The 25,486-nt window shown below is 42.1% G+C and overlaps 1 protein-coding gene across 26 annotated transcripts in view; it reads left to right on the top strand.

Moving 5' to 3' along the window:
• The window catches only part of TSC1 (TSC complex subunit 1), a 53,610-nt gene that overhangs the window by 19,259 nt on the left and 8,865 nt on the right, over positions 1–25,486 (top strand). For 7 of the 26 annotated variants that reach the window (XM_008005843.3, XM_008005839.3, XM_073022057.1 and 4 more), the window contains 15 exons: positions 2,184–2,328; positions 3,720–3,874; positions 4,257–4,330; positions 12,773–12,948; positions 13,659–13,774; positions 14,114–14,225; positions 14,527–14,648; positions 17,805–17,874; positions 18,646–18,750; positions 19,338–19,896; positions 20,975–21,018; positions 21,614–21,780; positions 22,634–22,816; positions 24,031–24,141; positions 24,887–25,009. In XM_008005843.3, coding sequence (XP_008004034.3) covers positions 2,184–2,328; positions 3,720–3,874; positions 4,257–4,330; positions 12,773–12,948; positions 13,659–13,774; positions 14,114–14,225; positions 14,527–14,648; positions 17,805–17,874; positions 18,646–18,750; positions 19,338–19,896; positions 20,975–21,018; positions 21,614–21,780; positions 22,634–22,816; positions 24,031–24,141; positions 24,887–25,009 — 2,262 coding nt within the window. Of the gene's footprint in view, positions 1–21; positions 1,949–2,183; positions 2,329–3,719; positions 3,875–4,256; positions 4,331–12,772; positions 12,949–13,658; positions 13,790–14,113; positions 14,226–14,526; positions 14,649–17,804; positions 17,875–18,645; positions 18,751–19,337; positions 19,897–20,974; positions 21,019–21,613; positions 21,781–22,633; positions 22,817–24,030; positions 24,142–24,886; positions 25,010–25,486 lie in introns of those variants that run through there. The other 19 variants (XM_008005838.3, XM_073022039.1, XM_073022043.1 and 16 more) reach the window with 7 other exon arrangements.

Below are 25,486 nucleotides of genomic sequence, written 5' to 3'. Positions count from 1 at the left end.
GGATGTTTGTAAGGATTTGAATGAAATGGCTTTATGAGTATAGTTTCTGAAATTTTAAGTAACTTAAAGCAAGGAAGCGAGATTTTAACTTTTAGAGTTGAAAACCTTCTAGGCATTTGGCTTTTCTCAAACAGAATGTTGTCTAGAGTTGGTACTTAGTAAGTTCTCAGATATATCACTGTGACTGTTGAATACCTCGTCCACGCAAATATGGAAAAATTTCGATCAGATGGGTTCAATGTTACATTATTCCAAACCTCTTGATTTCATCATCGTTTAGCCTTCCCTCATTTAAAAATATCCTGGATTATCTTTTGGGAATCCCTGTTTCTAAATTATCTTTTAGCTAATAGAAGAATGGCTTAAAGTTTCTATTAAACATTTAGGAATATGGTCTGGTTGCAGCTATAATTCAGATTTTGTTGATGTAAGTTCTACTAAGTTGCATTCAATTTTTGGCACTAAATTTAGTTCATTTTTCTATATAGGGAGTCAAAATCTAAATAGAACTTTATGATTTTAGTTTTAACAGTGGTGTGCAGCCATACTCAGGGTTATTTGTTTAATCTGTTTTAGTTCCTGGACTTGTTTTCTATCTATAAAATAAGAAAAATGTGGTTAATATTAACTGCCTGTACCTCACAGAGACATGAAAATATCCAGTAGTATTTGTTCCAGGATGGCAGTACCATTGGATTCATCTGATACAGCACCATGCAAATTGATTTTTGTGTCTGCCAAGAAGGGTAACTCTTTTATTATCCCTAGAGGTGGGTCCCAAGGAGTCACATTGGTAGGGTATTATAAAAACATGCATTTAATTCTGAAAAAATAGGAACAGTTTTAACAACTTAATATTTTTTAAGCAAATTGATTGATGAGAATGTAATCTAATTAATGGATTGGTGAGAATATCATCTAATTAATGGATTGGTGAGAATATCATCTAATTAATGGATTGGTGAGAATATCATCTAATTAATGGATTGGTGAGAATATCATCTAATTAATGGATTGGTGAGAATATCATCTAATTAATGGATTGGTGAGAATATCATCTAATTTCGAGGCACATCATTTAGTTCCAATTGCAAAACACTTATCTTTTCCAAAAGAGTAAGTTTTGAATATTAATCATGGACGAGTCTTCAGTTAGACTGTTAGGATAAATGAAATCAGGGCTAGTTCTTTTTGCTGAGAATCATTATGTAGTCTCATATATTCTCAATTCTCCTACCAATATATTATTCTTACTGGATATCTTCCACAATGAAAGACTTGATGCTTGATGTAAAAATCAAAATATATTTAAAACTTTATTCCCAGACTCATAGATTCCTATTCCAATAGGAATAATGGATGTCTTAACCTACATAGTAGTCTTTTGATTAATATCTTGTTTCATAAATCTGAATTTCATCTACCTGGCAAACATTCATGATTTAATTATGGTTCAGGTGAGCTGCTATAGCTAGCTAGTGAGACTTGATTGAGTATTCATTGGGTGTTAAGTGTCTTCAGTTAGCTTGAAGTTATTTGTTTGACTTAATATTTAAACTATAGGCATGCTCAAAGGTTTCCATATATATATATATATTTTAATTTACTGGTCTCTAAATACTGCTTTGAAGTGAGCCTTTAAGTTGACTTGTTAGTGCTATACTAATTTCTCCTTCAGTTATACGTCTGTTGTAGTTCTTTAAAAAATAGTAAGTTACTTGTCAATGTGTAGTGTTTTTTTGTTTTGTTTTGTTTTGTTTTAATTAACAAAAAGTAAATATCTTAAGATTTGGTTGAATGAATGAAAACAGAGCAGTGCTCCTGTGTTTTGTTGAAGAGCAACTCCTTTTGTTTTCATCCAAGTGCTGTAAATAGGGCATCCTAAGGCTTCAGGACTTGAGTGTCCCCAAGTCAAGTTTGAACTCATCTCCTGGATACCTTTGCATAGGTGTGTTGTAAATGGTCCTCACTGACTCATTACAGTAGAGCTGGGTCTCAGTGTTCCTGTTGAGTCTGTTTGAATGTTGTCCCCTCAGTAATCCTTATGGATAGGGAAATGAGTGTGTGAGTCAACTTGTGATTTGTGATTCTCTCAGTGTTTAGAGCCTCTTCACATACTGTACAATGCCGATCCTGGTGCCAGTGCCTGACAGACGTTTCCTGTTTAACCTTTTCTCCTGCAGATGGACACTGACGTCGTTGTCCTCACAACAGGCGTCTTGGTGTTGATAACCATGCTACCAATGATTCCACAGTCTGGGAAACAGCATCTTCTTGATTTCTTTGACATTTTTGGCCGTCTTTCATCATGGTGCCTGAAGAAACCAGGTACAGATATCCTCATATACCTATTGGGCCCTGTGAGGTGAATGCTTTCATTATTGATTAATTGCTCATATGCTGTAAGGACTGGACATGTAGACTTTTATAGCTGAAATGAGTGGTTTTCACCAGACAGATGAGGGAATACCTTGGGTGCATCCATTACAGGCACATATAAGAAACATGACTGTTGAGATAACTTTTTAATTTTGTTGGCTTAAAAGAATTGGTTGTTAGAGAAATTGAGCAGTAGGATGTAAAACTTCATGATTGTTGATTAACTGAAAAGCAGCCTCCGTCTGTATTGCAGCAGTACAGGACTAAGCTTGTGGGACATTTCTGTCTTCCTTTTCTGCTGTGTTGTGACAGAGCACAAATGTCAGATTTGAGAACCCACTCGTTGTACCGTAGGAGTCAGAGGGAAATGCGGTGTGTCCTGATTAGCACTCCAATTTCAAATGCAGTGGGTTTTTTTTGTTTTTGTTTTTTTGTTTTTTCCCCTATCAGCAGGTAGCAGAGCTCTATCAAAGGGATCAGAAGCTGTAAGCATATGAAATTTGGAATCTTTGGGTTATCCCAGTGTGAGGTATTCCTGTCAAAAGGATGAAGTCTGTCAGACCTATGAGACAGAACACTGTGGCTTCCTATACAGGATTCAATTATAAGCATAGGCCCACGTGGTGCCTGCTTGTTTAGTAGAATCTTTGGGAGAAAGGAATGGTCTGTTCATTATTGTGGAGAAACTTTATGTATACTGTGGCCATGGGTTTCCACGGGGTCTAGGTAAGGCTAAATTAAGATGTTCAATTTCTTTCACTCTTAGTTCTTTAAGCTAATTTCTAGATAATAGTTTTTTTCACTCTGTAATTATAAATCTACATAGCTAAGACTACATACTGATTTAAAAGATTCTCACACATTCATTCTGTAAATATTGAGTGCTTGTTAAATACCAGGTCCAGTGCAAAGCACCGAGAGATGAGTAAGACTTTTTTTTTTCTCAAGAAGCTCATGCTGAATTCAGCAGTGGAAAAGTATAAATTTTACAGAGATCTGTCATCATAAAGATAGTTCGGTATTGTGAGAATGTTTGGGATCCTTTTTGGGCAGTGGCTGGAGAGGAGGGCAGAAGTTAGATCGGGAAGGGCTTTCATGAATCACACTAGTAGATTGGAGTTTATCCAAAGGTTATAGGGAGCCACTGATGGATTTGAGATAAGGGTGTCTGGTGTGTCCAGATTTGTTTGCATTTTAGAAAACCACTCTTCCTGTCTTTGGAGTGAGGTGGGAATATACATAGATTAAAAGTCATGCTGGCAGCCACTTGTTTATATCTGTTTTGCAAACCTCAATCTGTGTCCAACTAAGAGGCTCTTCTCAACGGGTTCCTTTTCTAGGCCACGTGGCGGAAGTCTATCTCGTCCATCTCCATGCCAGTGTGTACGCACTCTTTCATCGCCTTTATGGAATGTACCCTTGCAACTTTGTCTCCTTTTTGCGTTCTCATTACAGTATGAAAGAAAACCTGGAGACTTTTGAAGAAGTGGTCAAGGTAAATTAAAACCGCTTGTTTGTTTGCTACTTAGCATACTGTTTAGATAGGCTGCATTTATACCTTTTGTATTTAATGGCAGACAGGGAAATTTTGAAAAGAAATTCCATTTTCTTCCTCCCCACTCCAGTCCGTAGGCAGCCACTAATCTGTTTTCTGTCTTAATAGATTTGCCTATTCTGGACATTTTGTGTAAATGGGATCATATAATATGTGGTCTTTTGTGACTGGCTTCTTTAACTTAGTATAATGTTTTTAAGGTTCCATCCGTGTCGTAACATGTATCAGTACTTCATTCCTTTTTATTGTCAACTAATATTCCATTGTTTGGATGTTCCACAAACATTCAGCCCTTTATAATTTGTTAACTCAACTCTTCTAGCCAATGATGGAGCATGTGCGAATTCATCCGGAATTAGTGACTGGATCCAAGGACCATGAACTGGACCCTCGAAGGTATAGAAACTAGTGTCAAAATTTTAAAGAATCTTTTGAGAGATTGAAAATGTGATCTCGGAGGTAATCCCTGTTGAGGTATATTTGGGAATATAGATGTTCTACTTACAGAATCAGTCCGCTTGGAAGCACTCGTACAGCTAAAATTTGTGTGAGTTTAAAACATACTCTTCACAGGTGGAGGACATTTAATAACATTTAGCAGAGTGGAGAAAGTTGCAGCACAAGTGCCTGTCCCCCAGAAAGGCTTACACCTCAGTAGTGCCAGTGATGGAGCGATGAAGGAGGTGAAGCATATGGCTAAAAACAAGGGGATTGCAGAAAATACATAAATCTGGCTTTGCAGAATGGAGAAAGGACTTCAGGGAGTCATATATTATTTGGAGTGGAGAGTGGAACTGAGGGTAAGAGTGAGGGAGATAGAGGAAATTTATAGACTGAGCTGTGGGAGGCCCAGCTCCGTCCCTCTGCTTGTCTCTGCCTGGTAGCCAGGCTTATTATGCTTCTCACTTAGGAGACCCGGCCCTTTTTGGGGAAACTGACCCGTGGATATTGGCACTTGGGGATCTCCTGCTGAAAAAACTGGCTCACTGCCTGATCCGCCAGCAGCGAATCTTACCTCTCCACAGACACTGCCTCTACCACACAGAGCCTCAGCCAGCTTAAAGCAGTTTAGTGTGAGATATATGTAGAGAAGTACAGAAAATGTGTATGTAAAGTCTGATAAGGACACAAAAACACATGTAGCTGGCACCTAGCTTAACAAAACAGAACATTACCTTAGAGGCTCCCCGTGGAGAACCTCTCCTTTCTCCCTGCTACCTCAGAGACAACTACCATGATTGCTTTTAATCATTCTCTTGCTTTTCTTTATAGTTTTACTGTAGGTATTGCTTTGTTTTGAAAAGCTAGTTGATTAGGAAGCAAAGCCTAGTTAAGAGAAGGTCAGTCTTGTCACTAGTAGTTGAAGGTTTGCAGGAGATGAGAGGAGGAGCAGCGCATATGAGTCTTGGTGTGGTTTCACTGTCCCTGAGGTTTCACAGCCCCTTCTGGGAAGTCAACGCACAAGGTCATGAATGAGTCTGGGAAACACAAGGCTTACCCTCATCACAGCGTCTGGTAAGGCTTCTAGCAAGGACAAGGTACTGGACATGCGTGAAATATGGCAGGTGGGGGGGAGGCTGCTGTCTGTGCCTGCTTTCAGCTCCCAGGAATAGGTCAGACAGAATCCTTCTGTGGGATAAAATGAATGTCCTCTGCTGATCAAGCAGAGAAGGGAGAGTAGGAATTTCATGAGTGTGTAGTTAAGACAAGCTAAGTACAGACAAGTTATACAGGCCAGGGTCACCTGGCTCTGTCCCTCATTAAAAAGATAGTGCAGGACAGCAGGAACTTTGAGACATGCCTGTCTCTTGGCAGGTACTGTTCTGATCCGAACTGGTTCTCGTCTGTACCTAGTACCCAGCTGTCATCCTAGGCTTCTGAGGCTTTCCTTCGCCTCTCTCCTGTGCTGGATCTCTCATTTCCTGTATCTTGTCTTCTTGGTTTACTCTTATTTAATAGGACATATCATCTAGGAGCTTTTTGAGGAGGGATGCAGTTGTTTGGCTGGTGTAGACTTACAGGTTGAGAGTTAGTAATTTGAAGGTATTATTCCATTGCCACCCTGCTTCCAATGTTGCTCTTGGAATTTCTGATCATCCGTATTTGCTGTGTTTTTCTCTAGGGGAGCCGGTGTTCTCTTTGTTGTCATAATATTCTGAAATTTCCAGTGATGTACGTTGGTGTGAATCTATTCTCATTGTTTAAGCTGGAAGCTCTTCAAGTTCTATGATATTTTCTTTAGTTATTTTGTGCTTGATTTCCTGTTTTCTCTGTCTTTCCTTCTAGAAATCCAGTTCATCTATGCACCGCATAATGACATTTCAGTCAATGATGGGCTCCACAGATGATAGTGGTTCCGTGAGATTATACCACCACATCTTTACTGTACCTTTCCTGTGTTCAGATATGTCTAGATACACAAATACCTTCTGTTGTGTTACAGTTACCTACAGTATTTAGTACAGTACTGTGCTGTGCAAGTTTGTAGCCTAGGAGGCTGTAACATCTAGGTTTGTGTGAGTACACTCTGATGTTCACACAACAAAGAAATTGCCTAATGATGCATTTCTCAGAACATGTCACTGTCGTCAAGTGACACATGACTATGTACATATATAAGGAGTTTTCTTTTCCTTGCATAGTCTGTTTCTTTTAAGCTTCCTTCTTTTCTGTTTTGTGTTATTCTTTTTAAATCTTTGAGGCCTTCTGCAAGGATCTAGTAAACTGTTTATATATGGGGAGACAAAACAGCTTTGTTCACAGTGGTGGGACTTGTTGACTTTGAGCTTTGTTGTATGTTGAACTGAGCATCTGTTGGAAATAGTGGTGTCGGTATTGTTTTCTTCTTGAGCTGGTCACATTTTTTAGAAAATAGTCTTCTGATTTTCAGACTGGTAAGGGTCTGACTGCCTCTGGGGGGAAAGAGGCGGGTGGTGAGGAAGGGTTGGTGGTCTTGGCATTTAGGATGTATATGCTTCACTTAATCAGTCCCCTTATTTGGAATGACACTCATGCCCTCAACTATTTCTGGAATACCTTATCCAGGCATTCCTTGTTTTATTCTCTCTAGAGAATAATCCAGATTTCTGGTGAGAAAAGAGCTGTTGCTCAGGAGTGTAGAGTTGGGGCAGGACCCAGGGACTGTGACTGCTCCTCCAGTGGTTTTCACCCTGTCTTCAGTATTTTAGCTCCCCTTATCTACCTGCTGTTCATCTGCTGTTCCAGAAGTACCAGATGCTGTAAATTCCTTATGATTTTAAGGATTCTGTAGTATAATCAGTTGACTCTTCACTTTGAGACAGTGGCAGCTTAGGATTCTGCTTTCGTGGATTTGTAGTGTCAGTTACCACCTGCCTGTCTGTATTTTAGTTTCAAAAACTTCTGGTTCTGTTCTCTCTCTCCTGTTCTCCTCCTTGTGGGTTTATATTGAAAAACAAAGAAGTCTTTACTGTAGACAGTGGGATTCCAGGAGGCTGTACAGTTGGGTGCATATGTTCAACCAACTATATTAACTTGGAAGATTCCTCAGTCAGCTTATAGAGAGCCTCACTCACCTTGGCTAGGCAGATTGCTTGGTTTTGGAGGAAGGTTTTAACACTAGAGACAGACACCAACATAAAGAGGAGAAAAGAGAGCTAGAACAAAACCATAATGATAGAGCAGAAGAAAATATTACCATAGTAATATTTTACTTTTATTACCAAATATATTACCAAGGATGCCACAGAAAAAGACCATTTTGAGACTGGAAGAACTCTTCAAAATTAAAAATGATAGCCAAAATAAACATTTCAGTAAAAGAATTGGGAGATAAAGTTGGTATCTCAGACATCAGCTTTTCCAAGATATAGATAAATATCTCAGAAAGCAGAACCAAAGGATAGAGCTGGGTAATATGAGCAGAAGAGAAATTTAGAATGATCAGTCCAGGAAGTCCCAACATCCAATTAAATTTTTTTTCTTTTTTAAAGAAGAGCTGGGTGCAGTGGCTCACACCCATAATCCTAGTACTTTGGGAGGCTGAGGCGGGCGGATCTCTTGAGGTCAGGAGTTTGAGACCAGCCTGGCCAACATGGTGAAACCTTGTCTCTACTAAAACTGCAAAAAATTAGTCGGGCATGGTGGTGGGTGCCTATAATCCCAGCTACTTGGGAAGCTGAGGCAGGAGAATCATTTGAACCTAGGAGGCAGAGGTTGCAGTAAGCTGAGATTGTGCTGCTGCACTCCAGCTTGGGTGACAGAGCGAGACTCTGTCTCAGAAAAAAAGAGAGAGAGAAGAAAACTTTGGAGGAGGAAGAAATTGTGAAAGAAATAATACAACAAAAAAAAATCCTAGGATTGAAGGATGTGAGTTTCCAGATTAAAGGGGCTTACCTGGTGCTCAACTAAATATCAGTAAAAAAGAATGCCACCAGGTCTCAGTGTTGTAGAATTTTAAAGTACCAGGGATTAACCTTTCAGAGAGAGAAAAAAACGAAATCACATTAATAAGGATCAGAAATCAGAATGCTATTAGCTTCTGAAATACCTTCAAAATTGTGAGAAAAAGGTTTTAAACTAGAATTCTATAGCCAGCCAACTCGTCTATCAAATATGAGACACTTTTAGATATGTATGGACTCAAATTTCCTTCCCATATATCCTTCCTCAGTTAATCACTGGAGCATGTATTCCACCAAAATGAGAGTAAAATCATGAAAGAGGAAGACAGAATCCAGGGGACTGGGACCTGATCATGACCCTTTTACAGGACCATGTCCAGGGAAAGTGTCAGGATAACAGGCAGTGCTGAGAGCAGCCTGTCCAATCTGAAGCGGGGGAGAAAGTGCTCCAGAAGGGAGCTCTTCAGGGAGATGAGGAATAATCCTGGTGTATTCTTTGCATTTCATTAATAAAAGTTATATTAGGCATTGTTTCAGAGCTGTTAGAATACATTTAGGAAAAATTAGCAATAGACACACAAAAAGGTGAGGAAGAGAAACAGAACAATTAAAACTTACAATAAAGGAAATATTACCATAGTATACTCTGTGGCTCAGCCATGAGTAGTACTTAGGTAGTCATAATGTTGAAATCAGTTTTGAAAACAACAAGAACAGTTACATGTTTATTTTGAGAGCATTGAGGAGGAAGGAAAGGATATATGGAAGAGATCTCAATCCTCACTTCCCATAATAGTAAGTTAATAGATGGTGTCTGTAATTTATAAATCACAAAATTAAAAGCACAGGGCATATTCTTGAGAACTATAGAGGCGGGATAACAATTCAGCTAACAGAATTGGAAGCAGCTGCCAGAGTGGTTGCAGGGGGAGGGATGGGAGGAAACTTTAGTACTGTATTGACTTTTTAAACTGCCATATTTCATTGGATCTCAGATGCCGTCAGATGTGTGTTGTAATTCTATTTTATATACATCTGAGAAAGAAAAAAATGCCAAGTAAACCAGCATGCATTTGATTAGACGATGGTTCCCAGTTTTGGATATTAAAATATGAAAAGTCCTTTTAAGAATCAGGGAAATATTGTAAGTGCATAAATTACTTTGATTAAAATAAAACATTTAAATGTATTCCTCTTTTATTATGATTCTCATTTTCTCCTCTAAAATCAATCTTCTTATGTGTACACATGTGTCCTAACGCCTGCTCTCAATCACTTTCGAGTCATGCTGAGAATGCATAAATGGGAGCCTGTTCCCATTAACAAGATCCCACAGGCAGTGAGAACCCAGGTAGTGAATGAAGAGGCAGCCCTGAAATCGAAAGACTTACTCCTTAGTGATGCTGCCTTATATTCTCCCCATGCCCTGGACACTTTCTTTTCTGTATTTAATACCATATTTTCAGCATCTAAGATATAATAAGCTTTCTACAGCAGTTGTGTAGGATCACATGTTTTGTTAAGGTAAATCTATGGAGTGCCCTTAGTGTTGCTGTGCTATTTTCTGTAAACTTGGAAAAAAAGTGCAAATCTCTGATGGAGTTACTAACCACCTTAGAAACACATAGAGCAAAGTTATGTTGTCTAAAAGAAAATAGTTTATACTTGACTAGGCGTTCAATTTTAAATATTCTGTTAATTATTAGGGCCTTTATAGAATGTTTGACAAATACTGAAGAGTTGAAAGAATAAATGAACATTGTTTGTAACTTCAGTTCTTTGAATACTTACTACAGTCAGATCTATTTGCGGGTGTGTCTCTGAATAACTTTGTGTCTTTTTTTCATTTAAGATTATATTATAAGCCTTTTATGTCATTTAATGTTTGAAAGCATTATTATTTTTTGCAGCAGGGTCTTGCTATGTTGCCCAGGCCAATCTCGAACTCCTGGGCTCAAGTGATCCTCCTGCTTCAGCCTCCCCGGTGGCTGAGAGTACAGGCACGTGGAAAGCATTATTTTTTTTTTTTCCTGAGACAGTCTTGCTCTGTTGCCCAGGCTGGAGTGCAGTGGCACAACTTGGCTCATGGCAGCCTCAACCTCCCAGGGTCAAGCTGTCCTCCCACCTCAGCCTCCTGAGTGGCCAGACCATGAGCATATGCCACCACGCCCAGCTTTTTGTTGTTGTCGTTGTAGAGATGGGGTGTGGTCTCACTTTGTTGCCCAGGCTGGTCTTGAACCACCGGCCTCAAGTGATCCTCCTGCCTTGGCCTCCCATAGTGCTGGGATTACAAGTGTGAGCCGCCGTACCCAGCTGAAAGCATCATTTTTTTTTTCTTTTTTCAGAGTCTGGCCCTGTTGCTCAGGCTGGAGTGCAGTTGCGCTTTCCTGGCTCTTTGCAACTTCCGCCTCCCAGGTTCAAGTGATTCTCAAGTCTTAGCCACCCAAGTAGCTGGGATTACAGGTGCATGCCACCATGCCTGGCTAATTTTTTTTTTTTTTGTCTTTTTTTTAAAGGTGGGGTTTTGCCACGTTGCCCAGGCTGGTCTTGAACTTGGCCTCAAGTAATCCACCTGCCTTGGCCTCCCAAAATGCTGGGATTACAGGTACGAGCCACCGCACCCAGCCTTAAGCATAGTTTTTAAAATCAACTTTAGTATGGCATAATTTTCTTACAATAAAATTAATCAATTTTGCTAAGTTTTGACAAAAGTCCCAATCATAATAAAGAACATTTCACCATCTCAAAAGTTCCTTTGTGCCCTTTGTGGTCAGTCTCTTCCCCGACTTCTTGCAACCATTGATCTGCTAAAAGCATGCTTTTTCAGGGGGTGTAATAATAGTTATTCTATAGAATATATCCCTTTGGTTGAACTTTGGGTTATTTCCTTTCTTCTTTCCATTACAAGCTGTGCTGTGCTGAACATTGTTGTATGTCTGTTTCTATAGGATAAATTCTTAGAAGTGAAACCACGGATCACATAACAGGAATCTTTAGACAGTTTTAAAAATATTCTCGGCTGGGTACAGTGGCTCACATCTGTAATCCCAGCACTTTGGGAGGCCAAGGCAGGTGGATCACCTGAGGTCAGGAGTTCAAGACCAGCCTGGCAAACATGGTGAAACCCCATCTCTACTAAAAATGCAAAAAATTAGCTGGGGATGGTGGCGGGCATCTGGAATCCCAGCTACTCAGGAGGCTGAGGGAGGAGAATCGCTTGAATCCAGAAGGTGGAGGTTGCAGTGAGTCGAGATTGTGCCACTGCACTCCAGCCTGGGTGACACAGCGAGACTCTGTCTCAAAAGAAAAAAAAAAATCCTCATGGGAGGCTGGCACAGTGGCTCACTTCTGTATGTATGTCAAGACATACAACAGTGTTCAGCACAGCACAGCTTTTAATGGAAAGAAGAAAGGAAATAACCCAAAGTTCAACCAAAGGGATATATTCTATAGAATAACTATTATTATACCCCCTGAAAAAGCATGCTTTTAGCAGATCGATGGTTGCAAGAAGTGGGGGAAGAGACTGACCACAAAGGGCACAAAGGAACTTTTGGGGTGATGGAAATGTTCTTCATTATGATCGGGACTTTTATCAAAACTTAGCAAGATTGATTAATTTTATTGTAAGCAAATTATGCCATACTAACATTGATTTAAAAAATCATGCCTTCATCCAGGCATGGTGGCTTATGCCTGTAATCCCAGCACTTTGGGAGGCCAAGGTGGAAGGATCATTTGAGGCCAGTATTTTGAGACCAGCATGAGCAACAAAGTGAGACCCCATTTCTGTAAGAATATTAGCCAGGCATGGTGGTATGTGCCTGTAGTCCCAGCTACTTGGGAGGCTGTGGCAGGAGGATCCCTGAGCCTAGGAGTTGGAGGTAGCAGTGAGCCACAATCATGCCACCGTACTCCAGCCTGGGTAACAGAGGGAGACCCCATCTCAAAAAAAAAGAAAAAAGAAAAAAAGAAAAAGAAAAGAAAATTATCTTGGACTTTCTTTAGTTTGTCTTTTATACTCTGTTTCTGGTCTAGGGATGGATTTGACACCTGAGGCCTTGATAGGAGACCTTAAGTCAGCCTCAGCTGCTTGGCAGTTTTCAGGTCTCCCTATTTTTTGATGACCTTTGTTCCAAAGGGCATTTTTCCCTGCCTGCTACTCTACTGCATAGCTTATGTTCCATTTTTCCATTTTGAGGCTACGCCTAGTGAGGAAATTTTTGTTTCGGATTAGCTTGTTAACTTGATATAACCATTTTAAACAGGGAAAGTATAGGATTGTAAAATGAATGGCTATTTCTTTATGTACTAGAATTGTTTCAGACTTGGGCTGGCATGGTCCTGCTTGTTTTCTGCTATCAGAGTTCCGTGGCTGGCACTGAGTTGACACTCTGAAGTATTTAATTTAACTCTGAAGTAGTTTGTATTTCTTGACTTTCATTGCCTTTTACAGGTGGAAGAGATTAGAAACTCATGATGTTGTGATCGAGTGTGCCAAAATCTCTCTAGATCCCACAGAAGCCTCATATGAAGATGGCTATTCTGTGTCTCACCAAATCTCAGCTCGCTTTCCTCATCGTTCAGCCGATGTCACCACCAGCCCTTATGTTGACACACAGAATAGCTATGGTAAAAAGTGTCTTTGGTACTTATCTGTTTTGCAACTTTGTCTCTGGAAAACATTATTTGTCTTTGTTGACTTTCTTTTCTGGAGTAAGACTTAGTTCAGTTTCTAGAAATTTTTCCCAAAATATTTTAAATTTGCATATCCCTCCATTTTCTTCTAAATAATTTCTCCTTCAAGTTTAATTTAGATATCCTTGGTCTCCTACCTGATTGTATGCCAACAGAGTTGGTGATGTGTCTCCAACCCTTAACAAAGAAAATGGGTTCAAGTATTTGACTTCCAGGCTCTACCTCATAAGGGAATCTTTGTGATTTTCAGACACTTAGAGTTAAGCTCTGGTGGCTGTAGCACTGACACAGTTGGAATGAGTCAGAACAATTTAGACTTGGATTCGTATAAAAATCTAGGCTTCATTTGTGGGTCGCACTCACTGAAGTTGTTATCCGTACTGTGCTTTTTCAAGTTATCTTGAGGCTTAATGAGACATCAAACCTTATTGAGCTTGATTTCAAAGGAGCATTTAAAGAAACTCTGAAATGTTCCTTTGTCCCCAAGGATGTCAGTTAAGTCCCTCAAATTTTTTAGGTACAGGGAATTGAATATTATCAAATGGTCTAGAGGATCATCTTTTTTTTTTTTTTTTTTTTTTTTTTTTAATCAGAATAATCTAAAACCACACACTAACCCCCTGTGTTCTTCCCTTCCATTTTAGGGTGTGCTACTTCTACCCCTTACTCCACGTCTCGGCTGATGTTGTTAAATACGCCAGGGCAGCTACCTCAGACTCTGAGTTCCCCATCGACACGGCTGATAACTGAACCACCACAAGTATGGTGTCAACTGGTGTGCCTGCTTTCTCCTCTGCTTTCTGGTGAAGCTGACCCTTTGGGTCAGATTTAGTATGTGGTTGGGAAAATTTCACACTGCTCATTTCAGGAGTCACTTTTAAGGATCCATCATATTAGCAAAGAAAGTTACTGTTGCCTCTTAGATTCATCTTGAAGTCTTGATTTATAAAATGCAACTTGTTTCTTGATACACTTTTAATAAGATGCCTTTTTCTAGTTGAAAAAGCTAAATTTAAGCTGAACACTGGGCATGGATATAAACCTTGTTGATGACTTAGCATTCCTTTGCCACTGCTGATGTTCTTTATTAACTTCCCAGGCTACTCTTTGGAGCCCATCTATGGTTTGTGGTATGACCACTCCTCCAACTTCTCCTGGAAATGTCCCACCTGATCTGTCACACCCTTACAGTAAAGTCTTTGGTACAACTGGTATGTATGTCTTAGGCTGGATTTGATTGGTTGGTTTTGGCCTGCTTTTAATGGCAGGAGGAGCTCTCTTTCAGATCTAAGGGACCACTTGCAGTTGTAAACTTGTTTTTGACACTTATTGCAAATCCCTGGGGCTTTCAGAATGTGTAAAGTGAACCTGAAAAAAGAGAGAGAGACTGATCTAGATCCCTAGAAAGTTAACTCTGGCAGCTTTATTTATAGTAATAGGCTGAAAAAAAAATTGGCAGTTTTTCTAATAGTTGGGCTCAGTGTTCATATATGTTCTGCCCTTGTCTCTAAGCAGGTGGAAAAGGAACTCCTCTGGGAACCCCAGCAACCTCTCCTCCTCCAGCCCCACTCTGTCATTCGGATGACTACGTGCACATTTCACTCCCCCAGGCCACAGCCACACCGCCCAGGAAGGTGCGATCCAACTCATCTGCTATCCCTCTGCCCAAGGCACAGTGACTCGCTTGAAAGCCTCACTTTGAGAAGCCTAATTATGCCAGATAGAATTCTGACCTAAAATGCAATGGGTTTGAATCAGAATAATTGAAAATAGACTAACAAGCTGCTCTCAAGGTGTGATCTGCTGACCCCTGGGTGGTTCCAAAACTCTGCTTTGGAAGAACTCTTGTAGGGAATCCAGCAGGTCAAACCTACTTTTTTTTTTTTTTTTTTTTGAGACAGGGTCTTGCTCTGTCGCCCAGGGTGGAGTGCAGTGGCACGATCATGGCTCACTGCAGCCTTGACCTCCCAGACTCATGCAATCCTCCTGCATCAGCCTCCCAAGTAGCTGGGACTACAGGCATGTGCCATGATGCCTGGCTAACTTTTTTTTTTTGGGTAGAAGTGAGGTCTCACTATGTTGCCCAAGCTAGTCTTAAACTCCTGGGCTCAAAACGATCCTCCTACCTGGGCCTCCCAAAATCCTGGGATTACAGGTTTGAGCCACCACACCTGACCAGTCCCACTTTCATAACACTAAGCTGTCATTTGCCTTTCCCACTGGGTTGGCATCTGCACTGATGGCACAAATATGATGGGGGGTGAAATGGTGGCAACTTAGCCTGAATCAAGGCAGGCATTGAAGTGTCCTATCCTAGGAGGCCTTGTATTCTTCCCTGACATCTTCTCTCCATTAAAAACAATAAAAAAAAAATTTAAAAAGTTGAGTGTTCTGTATTAAGCAGTAACCATTATTAATTGTATTAAATCTTAGCCCTTGAGAACATGTATGTGTAATATTCTTTGTGGCAAAATAGAAAATATGCATAAGGCACATATACTGCATATGCAATTATTTGAATTGAGAGGTGAACTAGCTGTCTTTTTTCATGGAGTGCCAGTTTTATTCGAAAGAACAGCTGTCTTACAAACTGGTTATTCAGACTTGGATATTTGGCAGGCAGTTTCTTAAATGATGAGCTGAGTATGTAACTTCAAGATAAACAACTGACAGTATTTGTTGCCAACAATAAAATTCAACTCTCAGGTGGAAATTAGGATATTAAAAAACGTGTGTATACCACCATGAACTTGATAGCTGCCCCAAGACTTTTATGAAATTGAAAAGTCTTTGGAAGCTTAGTTAGTAATTTGAGTTTTTGATATTGTGTAATGAATGAAGTGTTTCAACATTTGGAATATGTGAATAACTTGGTGAGCCAATATTTTCAGAATGTCCAATGTATGATGTTGCAGAATCATGCATAGGTAAAAAGCACATTCAAAGTACAAAGCAGGCTGGGCGCAGTGGCTTACACCTGTAATCCTAGCACTTTGGGAGACTGAAGCGGGTGGATCACTTGAGGTCAGGAGTTCAAGACCAGCCTGGCCTATGTGCTGAAACACCATCTCTACTAAATACAGACATTAGCTGGGTATGGTGCAGGCACCTGTAATCCCAGCTACTCGGGAGACTGAGGCAGGAGAATCACTTGAACCCAGGAGGCAGAGGTTGCAGTGAGTCAAGATCACACCACTGCACTCCAGCCTGGGCAACAGAACAAGACTCCATCACACACACACACAAAAAGTACAAGGTAGACTAGTGAGTTTTAACACAGGAAAATCTCATTGATGTGGTTTCAAATTTCACTTTGTAACTTTAAGAAACTACCACTTGTCAAATTTTGGTGTAATAACAAAGACATGTATTTGAAAAGTCTGTCAACATATGTTTACTTTTTGTGGCTGGGCGTGGTGGCTCGCTCCTGTATCCAGCACTTTGGGAGTCCAAGGGAGGTAGATTGCTTCAAGACCAGCTTGGGCAACATGCAAAACCCCATCTCTACCAAAAAAAAAAAAAAAAAAGGAAAAGAAAAAGCCAGGTGTGGTGGTGTACATCTGTAGTCCCAGCTACTTGGGGAGCTGATGGAGGATGGCTTGAGCCCAGGAGGCAGAGATTGCAGTGAGCCATGATCATGCCACTGCATTCCAGCCCAGGTGACAGAGCCAGACCCTGTCTCAAAAATAAAAACAGCAACACATATGTTTATTTTTGTAATTACATATCTGTGGGGCCCCAAATTTTTCTTTATACACTTCAGTCAAAATAACATATTGCAGCAGATTGAATGTAGAGGTAGATATGAGAATTCCCCTGTCTTTCATGAAGCCGTATATTAAAGAGATGGCAAAAATGTTCCACTCTTCTCATTAAATTTATTTTTATTTCGGGAAATACAGTTTTTTTAATAATACGTAATTTACATTAACTTGTAATGGGCTTGTTATTTTTAAGGGAATTAATAAATTTTTAAAAATTTCTTAGTTTTCTAATATAATAATTATGCCTCATAAACAAAAGCTCTTGGGATTCTCCAATCTTCTTCTTCTTATTATTATTTTGTGTGTGTGAGACAGGGTCTCACTCTGTCACCCAGGCTGGAGTGTAGTGGCACAATTGCAGCTCACTGCAGCCTTGACCTCCCTGGCTCAGGTGGTCCTCCCACTTCAGCCTCCTGGGTAGTTGGGACTACAAACACCAGTCACCAAGCCTGGCTAACTTTTTAATTTTTTGTAGCGATGGGGTTTTGCCATGTTCCCCAGGCTAGCCTCAAACTCCTGAGCTCAAGGGATCCACTGGCCTTGGCCTCCCAGAGTGCTGGGACTATAGGCATGGGCCATCATGCCCAGTCTGCAGTCATATATTAAGACTATAAAGCAAGCTGCCGGGCACAGTCCCAGCACTTTGAGAGGCCAAGGCAGGCAGATCACCTGAGGTTGGGAGTTTGAGACCAGCCTGACCAATGTGGACAAACCCCCTCTCTACTAAAAATACAAAAATTAGCCAGGCGTGGTGGCTTATGCCTGTAATCCCAGCTACTCGGGAGGCTGAGGCAGGAGAATCGCTTGAACCCGGGAGGTGGAGGTTTCGGTGAGCCGAGATTGCGCCATTGCACTCCAGCCTGGGCAATAAGAGTGAAATTCAGTGTCCAAAAAAAAAAAAGAAAGAAAGCGTCCAAACAGTTTGAGATTCACTGCACTGGGCTGACCTTTAAACTACTTTACAATATGCTCGAGAACATGTGCAACATTTTTTGCCTTGTGATATAAAGATACTTATCTTTTCAGGAGGAGAGAATGGATTCTGCAAGACCATGTGTACACAGACAGCACCATCTTCTGAATGACAGAGGATCAGGTAAAATTTCTGTGTCACCACAGGCCTTGCGTGCCTCTTCTAATTGGGTTGTATGTGTTTAAGAAAAGAAAGTTAACTGGAAACACGGAAATTCTGGGATATCCAAACTACTGAGGCCTAAAAATAATGAAACAAGTAGTGAATTCTGAAAGCTAAACTAATAATATCAAAAACAGTTTTTAAGCTATTGCAGCGAAGTACCTGTATTTCAGGTTAAACTATGTCTCTTTTCAGAAACATGAAGAACTGATCATTTTATTTGCTATGGGATTATTTTTGGTACTTTTAGTTATATTATTATTATTATTTTTTTTTTGTGAGACGGAGTCTCGCTCTGTCGCCCAGGCTGGAGTGCAGTGGCGTGATCTCGGCTCACTGCAAGCTCCGCCTCCCGGGTTCACGCCATTCTCCTGCCTCAGCCTCCCGAGTAGCTGGGACTACAGGCGCCTGCCACCCCGCCTGGCTAATTTTTTTTTTTGTATTTTTAGTAGAGACGGGGTTTCACCGTGGTCTCGATCTCCCGACCTTGTGATCCGCCCGCCTGGGTCTCCCAAAGTGCTGGGATTACAGGCGTGAGCCACTGCGTCCGGCCACTTATATTATTTTTAATACGTTAGTCTTTTGTAGTATCCCTAGGACAGAGCCATGTCCAGCCTTCTCTGTTCAGCAGGAAGAGTTATTACAGACATATTCTGTACAGTGTAAGCAGTTTCACATTTACAGGGATTACACTGTGTTTCTTTGACTTCAGTTGTCTTTGTTTCTCTTCAGAAGAGCCACCTGGCAGCAAAGGTTCTGTCACTCTAAGTGATCTTCCAGGGTTTTTAGGTGATCTGGCCTCTGAAGAAGATAGTATTGAAAAAGATAAAGAAGAAGGTAATGTATGTGGGATTGCTGTGAGTTGATAAAACCTGACCCTCGCTCTGCTATGAATCTGGGACTTTGTGCCAATGCTCACAGGCTTGCTTGATTTTTCTTCTCTTGAGGTAACAAGATGGGTGGTTTAGTTTGGGACCTATGCCAGGTAAAGTGATGCCACTTTTTTTTTTTTTTCGAGACAGGGTGTTGCTCTGTCACCCTGGCTGGAGTGCAGTGGCACAATCATGGCTCACTGCAGCCTTGACCTCCCAGGCTCAAGCAATCCACCCACCTCAGCCTCCTGAGTAGCTGGGACCACAGGCATGCACCACCATGCTCAGCTGATTTTTATTGTATTTTTTGTAGAGATGGGATCTCCCTATGTCGTCCAGGCTGGTCTCTAACTCCTGGGCTCAAGTGATCCTCCTGCCTCAGCCTCCCAAAGTTCTGGCATTACAGGCGTTAACCACCATGCCCAGCCAGATGCCACTTTTTCTCCTCCCTCTCAGTGACACTGGCACGTGGCAGCATGCATCCCAAACTGCCTAGCCTTTCCCAGGTGGAATATCGACTGTGGTTTCTTTTGTTTCCTTTCTTCCTCTTAGCTGCAATATCTAGAGAACTTTCTGAGATCACCACAGCAGAGGCTGAGCCTGTGGTTCCTCGAGGAGGCTTTGACTCTCCCTTTTACCGAGAGAGTCTCCCAGGTTCTCAGCGGAAGACCCACTCGGCAGCCTCCAGTGCTCAGGGCGCCAGCGTGAACCCTGAGCCTTTACACTCCTCCCTGGACAAGCTTGGGCCTGACACACCAAAGCAAGCCTTTACTCCCATAGACCTGCCCTGCGGCGGTGCTGATGAAAGCCCTGCGGGAGACAGGGAATGCCAGACTTCCTTGGAGACCAGTATCCTCACTCCCAGTCCTTGTAAAATTCCACCTTCGACGAGAGTGGGCTTTGGAAGCGGGCAGCCTCCCCCGTACGATCATCTTTTTGAGGTGGCATTGCCAAAGACAGCCCATCATTTTGTCATCGGGAAGACTGAGGAGCTTTTAAAGAAAGCAAAAGGAAGCACAGAGGAAGATGGTGTGCCCTCTACCTCCCCAATGGAAGTGCTGGACAGACTGATACAGCAGGGAGCAGACGCGCACAGCAAGGAGCTGAACAAGTAAGGGACTGGGGCCCTCTCTTCTGTGTTAAATGGTCCATTTTATTGTGAAGTACAGAAAGTGTAAGAGAGGAGCAAGAATCATTCTTCACACTCCCACCCTGAGGCAGCTGGTTCTCTGCTGTTTGTCAGATGTCCTTCTAGGCTGTTGTGTCTTCATATATGTGACCATGTGTGACCTCTGTGCACCTAAAGTGGGATGATTCCTTAGCAGTCCACTTCAAAATGAGTCTTTTTATATAGGCCATTTTGTGCCTCTGTTCTATGAGGACACTCAAATGCTTTCATGTGTGCCCTCTGCAAGCTGTAGGCTGAAAATGAGGTTGTGGTATTTCAAAGAATATAAGAACATCTGTCACAGTGTTTTCCTCTCTAGCTACAGATTATTATTATTTTCTATTTTGGTATAGTTCATTAGGTGGAGATAAAATCACCAGCATTTTATGCAAGTTCAGGTGGCTGATGTCCCCTCCAGACCCGCTGAGGCACCCAAGTTTTCATAGAAGGGACTAGCTGAGAAACTGTTTCCCATCCTTCTTTTATTAGCTACTTTACAGGTGCTTGGGGAATATTTTTATTTTTCTTGTACATATGTACTATGCTATGGTGGAATTTGACAGGGATTATAATATTTAAAATCCCTCTTTTTAAATGAGATTTGGCATGATAGGCTCAGGTAAATTACCTACTTTTTCCTTAAATTTGAGTGACAGTAGCCCCACAACAGAGTGTACTCCCTGTATATTTCAACAGACAGGGTTGAAAACGGCTCTCAGTGTGTTTGACCACTCAGTTTCTCTGGAGAGCTGGCCGCAGAAACGGAGGCCATGGTGTATGCAGTGGAGGTCAGCCTGCGGCCCTCTGCTCTGGAGACCAGGTCCTAGGCCGTGGGGCTGCCTCGCATTGTGTCCACTGTAGGCTTCTCTAACTCTCTGTGGCCCTGGAGTTTGAAACATTCTTATGCCATTGCAGATTTTGACCACAAAGAAGTGATCTGACTTTGCTGCAAATAAAAGTCCAGATAAGTTTTTTTCTTGGTAAGATCGGTAACTTTGTTACTCAAAAACTTTCTTCCTAGGTTGCCTTTACCCAGCAAGTCTGTCGACTGGACCCACTTTGGAGGTAAAGTTGTTACTTTAGCTCCAAATCCAGCCCACAAGGTTCCTGCTTGCTTGTTGCCCTTTCTGTCCTTGAAGGAGGTGCCCTCTGGGAAACAGATCTCCCCTTGGCTATTGCTCCAGCCAGGCTATCTGCTTGGCTAAAGGATCTCAAGTGTTGCCAAGTCAGCATGTCTTATTTTTGAAAAGTGGCAAGTACCATGCACTTGAGAGTAGAAGTGCAAAACTACAGACTTCCTGCCAGGCTTCCCTAGAGAAGACCAGAGTGAAGTGTCTTCCTCCGGGAGAACACACAGTGAAGGAAGGGTCTTGAGAAACAGGGCGTCTGAAATGTGTGATCTAGATTTGTGGGGAAAGGAAAGCAGGCTCTGAAAGAGTCATCCCACGTGATACGACCTTTTGCATTCCTTCACGAGGGAGACACATAGTCCATACTTTCTCCCCTGCTGTTGCTGGGAGCCAAGTGGTCATTTGCAAAGAGAGGGGTGATTTGTTTCTTAAAGAATTGTGTTTGTTAAGCTAACACCACATGGGAAGGGGGCTTGATGGAACGATCTGTAAAAGGCATTTCTGGCACCCTCCCTCTGCTTTAAAATCAGGCTCTCCTCCTTCAGATGAGATCCGCACCCTCCGAGACCAGTTGCTTTTACTGCACAACCAGTTACTCTACGAGCGTTTTAAGAGGCAGCAGCATGCCCTCCGGAACAGGCGGCTCCTCCGCAAGGTGATCAAAGCGGCAGCTCTGGAGGAACATAATGCTGCCATGGTGAGGACTGGGGAGGGGACAGGTGGAGCTTGCTTTTTGTTTTGTTATGGGTCAGCATGATAGCTTACAAAGCACAGCAGCTGAGGAGGTCAGAGTTCCTAGTCCTTCCCACTCCTTCTGGCAGGTCACTCGAGATTAAGACATGAATGGTGACGTCTCAGAATTCCCTCATCATTCTCAGAAACCGTGGGGACAAGTGATTTTGTGTGTGTATGTTTGCATGTAATTGGCCATGATGATGAAGGGTCAGAAGATGATTTTATTTTTCCAAGTGTAAAACCAACTCTTGTAAAGCTATTTCATGGCACAAAACTGAAGTGTGTATGAAGTGGGTGTGAAGCCAGTCAGACCTGGAGTTTGAATCTCGGCTCTACCAGTGTTCCTTAGAAAAGTAACTTGGCCTCTTAAAGCCTCTGTTAGCCATGCTATAAAATGGAAATAATAATAGCAGCAGCTGCCCTTTAAGTTGTGATGGTTAAAAGAAATGTGGGTAGCACTTGCTGAGTGCCCAGCATACTGCAGGCATTCAGTAAATGCTCATCATTTTAGTGAACTTAGTACCATGTGTGAGAGATTTTATTCCAGTGTTGGTAGTCGGACTTTTGAAAGTATTGGAAGCAAATTGATCCCTGAGAAGATTTCTTTAAGCAACTTAAAATCCATTTGCTTAATGTAAAATTTGGAAAACCTTGACCTAAAGCCAAGTAAAACAGTAGTGAGAGCTCTAAGAGTTTGGGTCTGTAGTTACATTGTCAGGGTAGCTTGTGACTATTCAGGTGAAATGTATGCAGTGTGTGTTAAATTGCCTGTGTTGGAAGACAGCTAAAATGATGACATTTCTGGTCTCTGCTAGAAAGATCAGTTGAAGTTACAAGAGAAAGACATCCAGATGTGGAAGGTTAGTCTGCAGAAAGAACAAGCTAGATACAGTCAGCTTCAGGAGCAGCGTGACACTATGGTGACCAAGCTCCACAGCCAGATCAGACAGCTGCAGCATGACCGAGAGGAATTCTACAACCAGAGCCAGGAATTACAGGTATAAACTGGAGCACCAGGCAAAGCCAACTGCGAGAATGCTGGAGAGCAGTGAGGAGGGAGGCAGCTGGTTTCCTTGGGTGTCCTCGACTTGTTCAGCTTCACTAAGCTGAATGCTTTTCTCCCTGAAATCATGGCAGAGATTCTTCATGGCTGGTGAATCTTTTTTTTTTTTTTTTTTTTGAGACGGAGTCTCGCTCTGTCGCCCAGGCTGAAATGCAGCGGCCGCATCTCAGCTCACTGCAAGCTCCGCCTCCCAGGTTTACGCTATTCTCCTGCCTCAGCCTCCCGAGTAGCTGGGACTACAGGCACCCGCCACCTCGCCCGGCTAGTTTCTTGTATTTTTTAGTAGAGACAGGGTTTCACTGTGTTAGCCAGGATGGTCTCGATCTCCTGACCTCGTGATCCGCCTGTCTCGGCCTCCCAAAGTGCTGGGATTACAGGCTTGAGCCACCACGCCTGGCCATGGCAGGTGAATCTTACTTAGGGCAGAGGTTCCCCAACTTTCTTGGTTCATATAGTAACTCCCTTAGTGTCTCAGTCATTTTTTTTTTCTGCAGCCAAAAAGAAACACTTAACAGTTCTGCTCATTAAGTCGATCTGAATAACTTAGTGAGTATGAATGTCCTAAGAACTTAGTAGGTGTTTAGAAATAATACACATAAATTAAAAAAAAAACTGCAATTACTAATGCCTCGTGTGCACCTATTGGGCACTGCATGGCATCTCAGACCTTGAAATCAGAGTGGACAGTGACACCCTCATTTCCTGTTTCACACTGGTTTTCCTTGTGGTGCTTTGTATCACTGCACCCAAAAAAGCCCGACTTCACAAAGACGTCATCCACAGACGCAGCATCATTTCCAGCCAGTTGGTAATTCACAGGGTGTCCAACAGATGGCGCTGCGTCTCCCTCGAAAATTTAGAATCTTTCTGCGGCCTCTCTGAGTTTGCTGGGTAGCCTCAGGGCTCTTTGGTGCACAACTTGGAAACTGAGGATCTAAGGTCTCTTTTTTTTTCTTTTGTTAAACAGTAAGGAACTCAGAAATCAACCATAACTTACTTTTTAAAACTAAGATATCAAATCCTGAGGGCCCAAGAAAGTATAGCCGTTGAGCTAGGCATTCCCAGTCCTCTGTGGACTGGTGGCCAGGTAGGCTTGTGATCCGGCCTGTCAGTGCTCCTCAAACTTCATGTCCACGTCTCTTTGGGTAGACGAAACTGGAGGACTGCAGGAACATGATTGCAGAGCTGCGGATAGAATTGAAGAAGGCCAACAACAAGGTGTGTCACACTGAGCTGCTGCTCAGTCAGGTTTCCCAAAAGGTAAGAAGAAATGAGGCAGACCTGAATCTGTTGAAACACCATTTGCTAACATTCTTCCTTCAGACAGGTTAAAGAAATATATTACTTGAGTGTCTGTGTCATGGGTTCCCAACAGGAAGTAGTTCTGCTGCCCCCATGTTCTCTGACATTTGGCAGTGTCTGGAGACATTTTAGGTTCATGTTTTTGGTGCTACTGGCATCTAGTGGGTCAGAGCCAGGGTGCTGCCACATATCCTACAATGCACAGGCAGCCCCCTGCAGCAAAGAAGTATCCGTCCTAAACCCTGGTCTATGTGTATCCCATGGAACCCTTTCTTCACACCTTGTTTACATAAGTGTCAAAAGTTTGTTCAGGTTTTTGAGCGTGATTCCTCCTTCTTTGGGAATCACTGCACTTCATACATCATTTTGTCAAGAACGGTGAGTTTTCCCTAGGGCTTTATGCCACTGGGCCTTGGTGGTATACGTGTCCACCTTCTCCAGGTGTTCTGTGGGTGGCCAGTTTTGATGGACTGCATTCGTGCTGTCCCCTTTGCAAAGCACAGTTCCGAAGTGCATTTCTATTTTTGTTGTCCTTGGGTGCCATCTTCCCCACCTGCCATTATGTCAGGGACTGTAAATTGATGGGACTTGTTTATTTTGCTTTAACATTGAAATAGTGTGCTCCTAGCTGATTCCCTATTTCATGTCCATGTGCTAGTTTTATGTCGTCGGATTTTTCACTTTGCTTATGTTTTTTGGCTAGCTCTCAAACAGTGAGTCGGTCCAGCAGCAGATGGAGTTCTTGAACAGGCAGCTGTTGGTTCTTGGGGAGGTCAACGAGCTATATTTGGAACAACTGCAGAACAAGCACTCAGATACCACAAAGGTATGCCAGGGCTCAGGGAGCCAGACCTTAGTGGGGAAAGCATTTCAGACCCAGACAGTATGTCTCCGGCATGTCATATAGAATGGCTTGATGACTTGTTTCCTAAAAGACGGAGTGGCAGTCCCACTTCCCCCTGGTCCAGATAGACAAGCACTTTCCAGCCACCGCGTGAGCTTGTTTCTCCTGTTAGGTTGCTTTGAAGTTAACTCGCACTGAAAGCACCTAATGGTAATTGGTACAGAGTAGGTGTAAAGTGTTTCCTTTCTCTTCCCTAGGCCCCCTTTCAAAGAGGGAGAGAAAAAAAGAAGGATGGGGGACCAATTCTGTTTAACATACCTCTCAGGACTGTGGGTATAGATTGGCGTACATACCAGTTTTTTTTTCCTTTTAATGCTGGATTTCTGCAGATGGTAGTTCAGTCCTGGCAACAAGGCCAGCATTGGGATGATCTTACGTTAATTAGTGCCTCACCAGTGG

Source organism: Chlorocebus sabaeus, chromosome 12 (assembly GCF_047675955.1).
Source record: "Chlorocebus sabaeus isolate Y175 chromosome 12, mChlSab1.0.hap1, whole genome shotgun sequence".
In the NCBI taxonomy this organism is placed as follows: Eukaryota; Metazoa; Chordata; class Mammalia; order Primates; family Cercopithecidae; genus Chlorocebus; species Chlorocebus sabaeus.
Note: the sequence above shows the minus strand (reverse complement) of the source record. Positions and strands in the feature narration are given on the sequence as shown.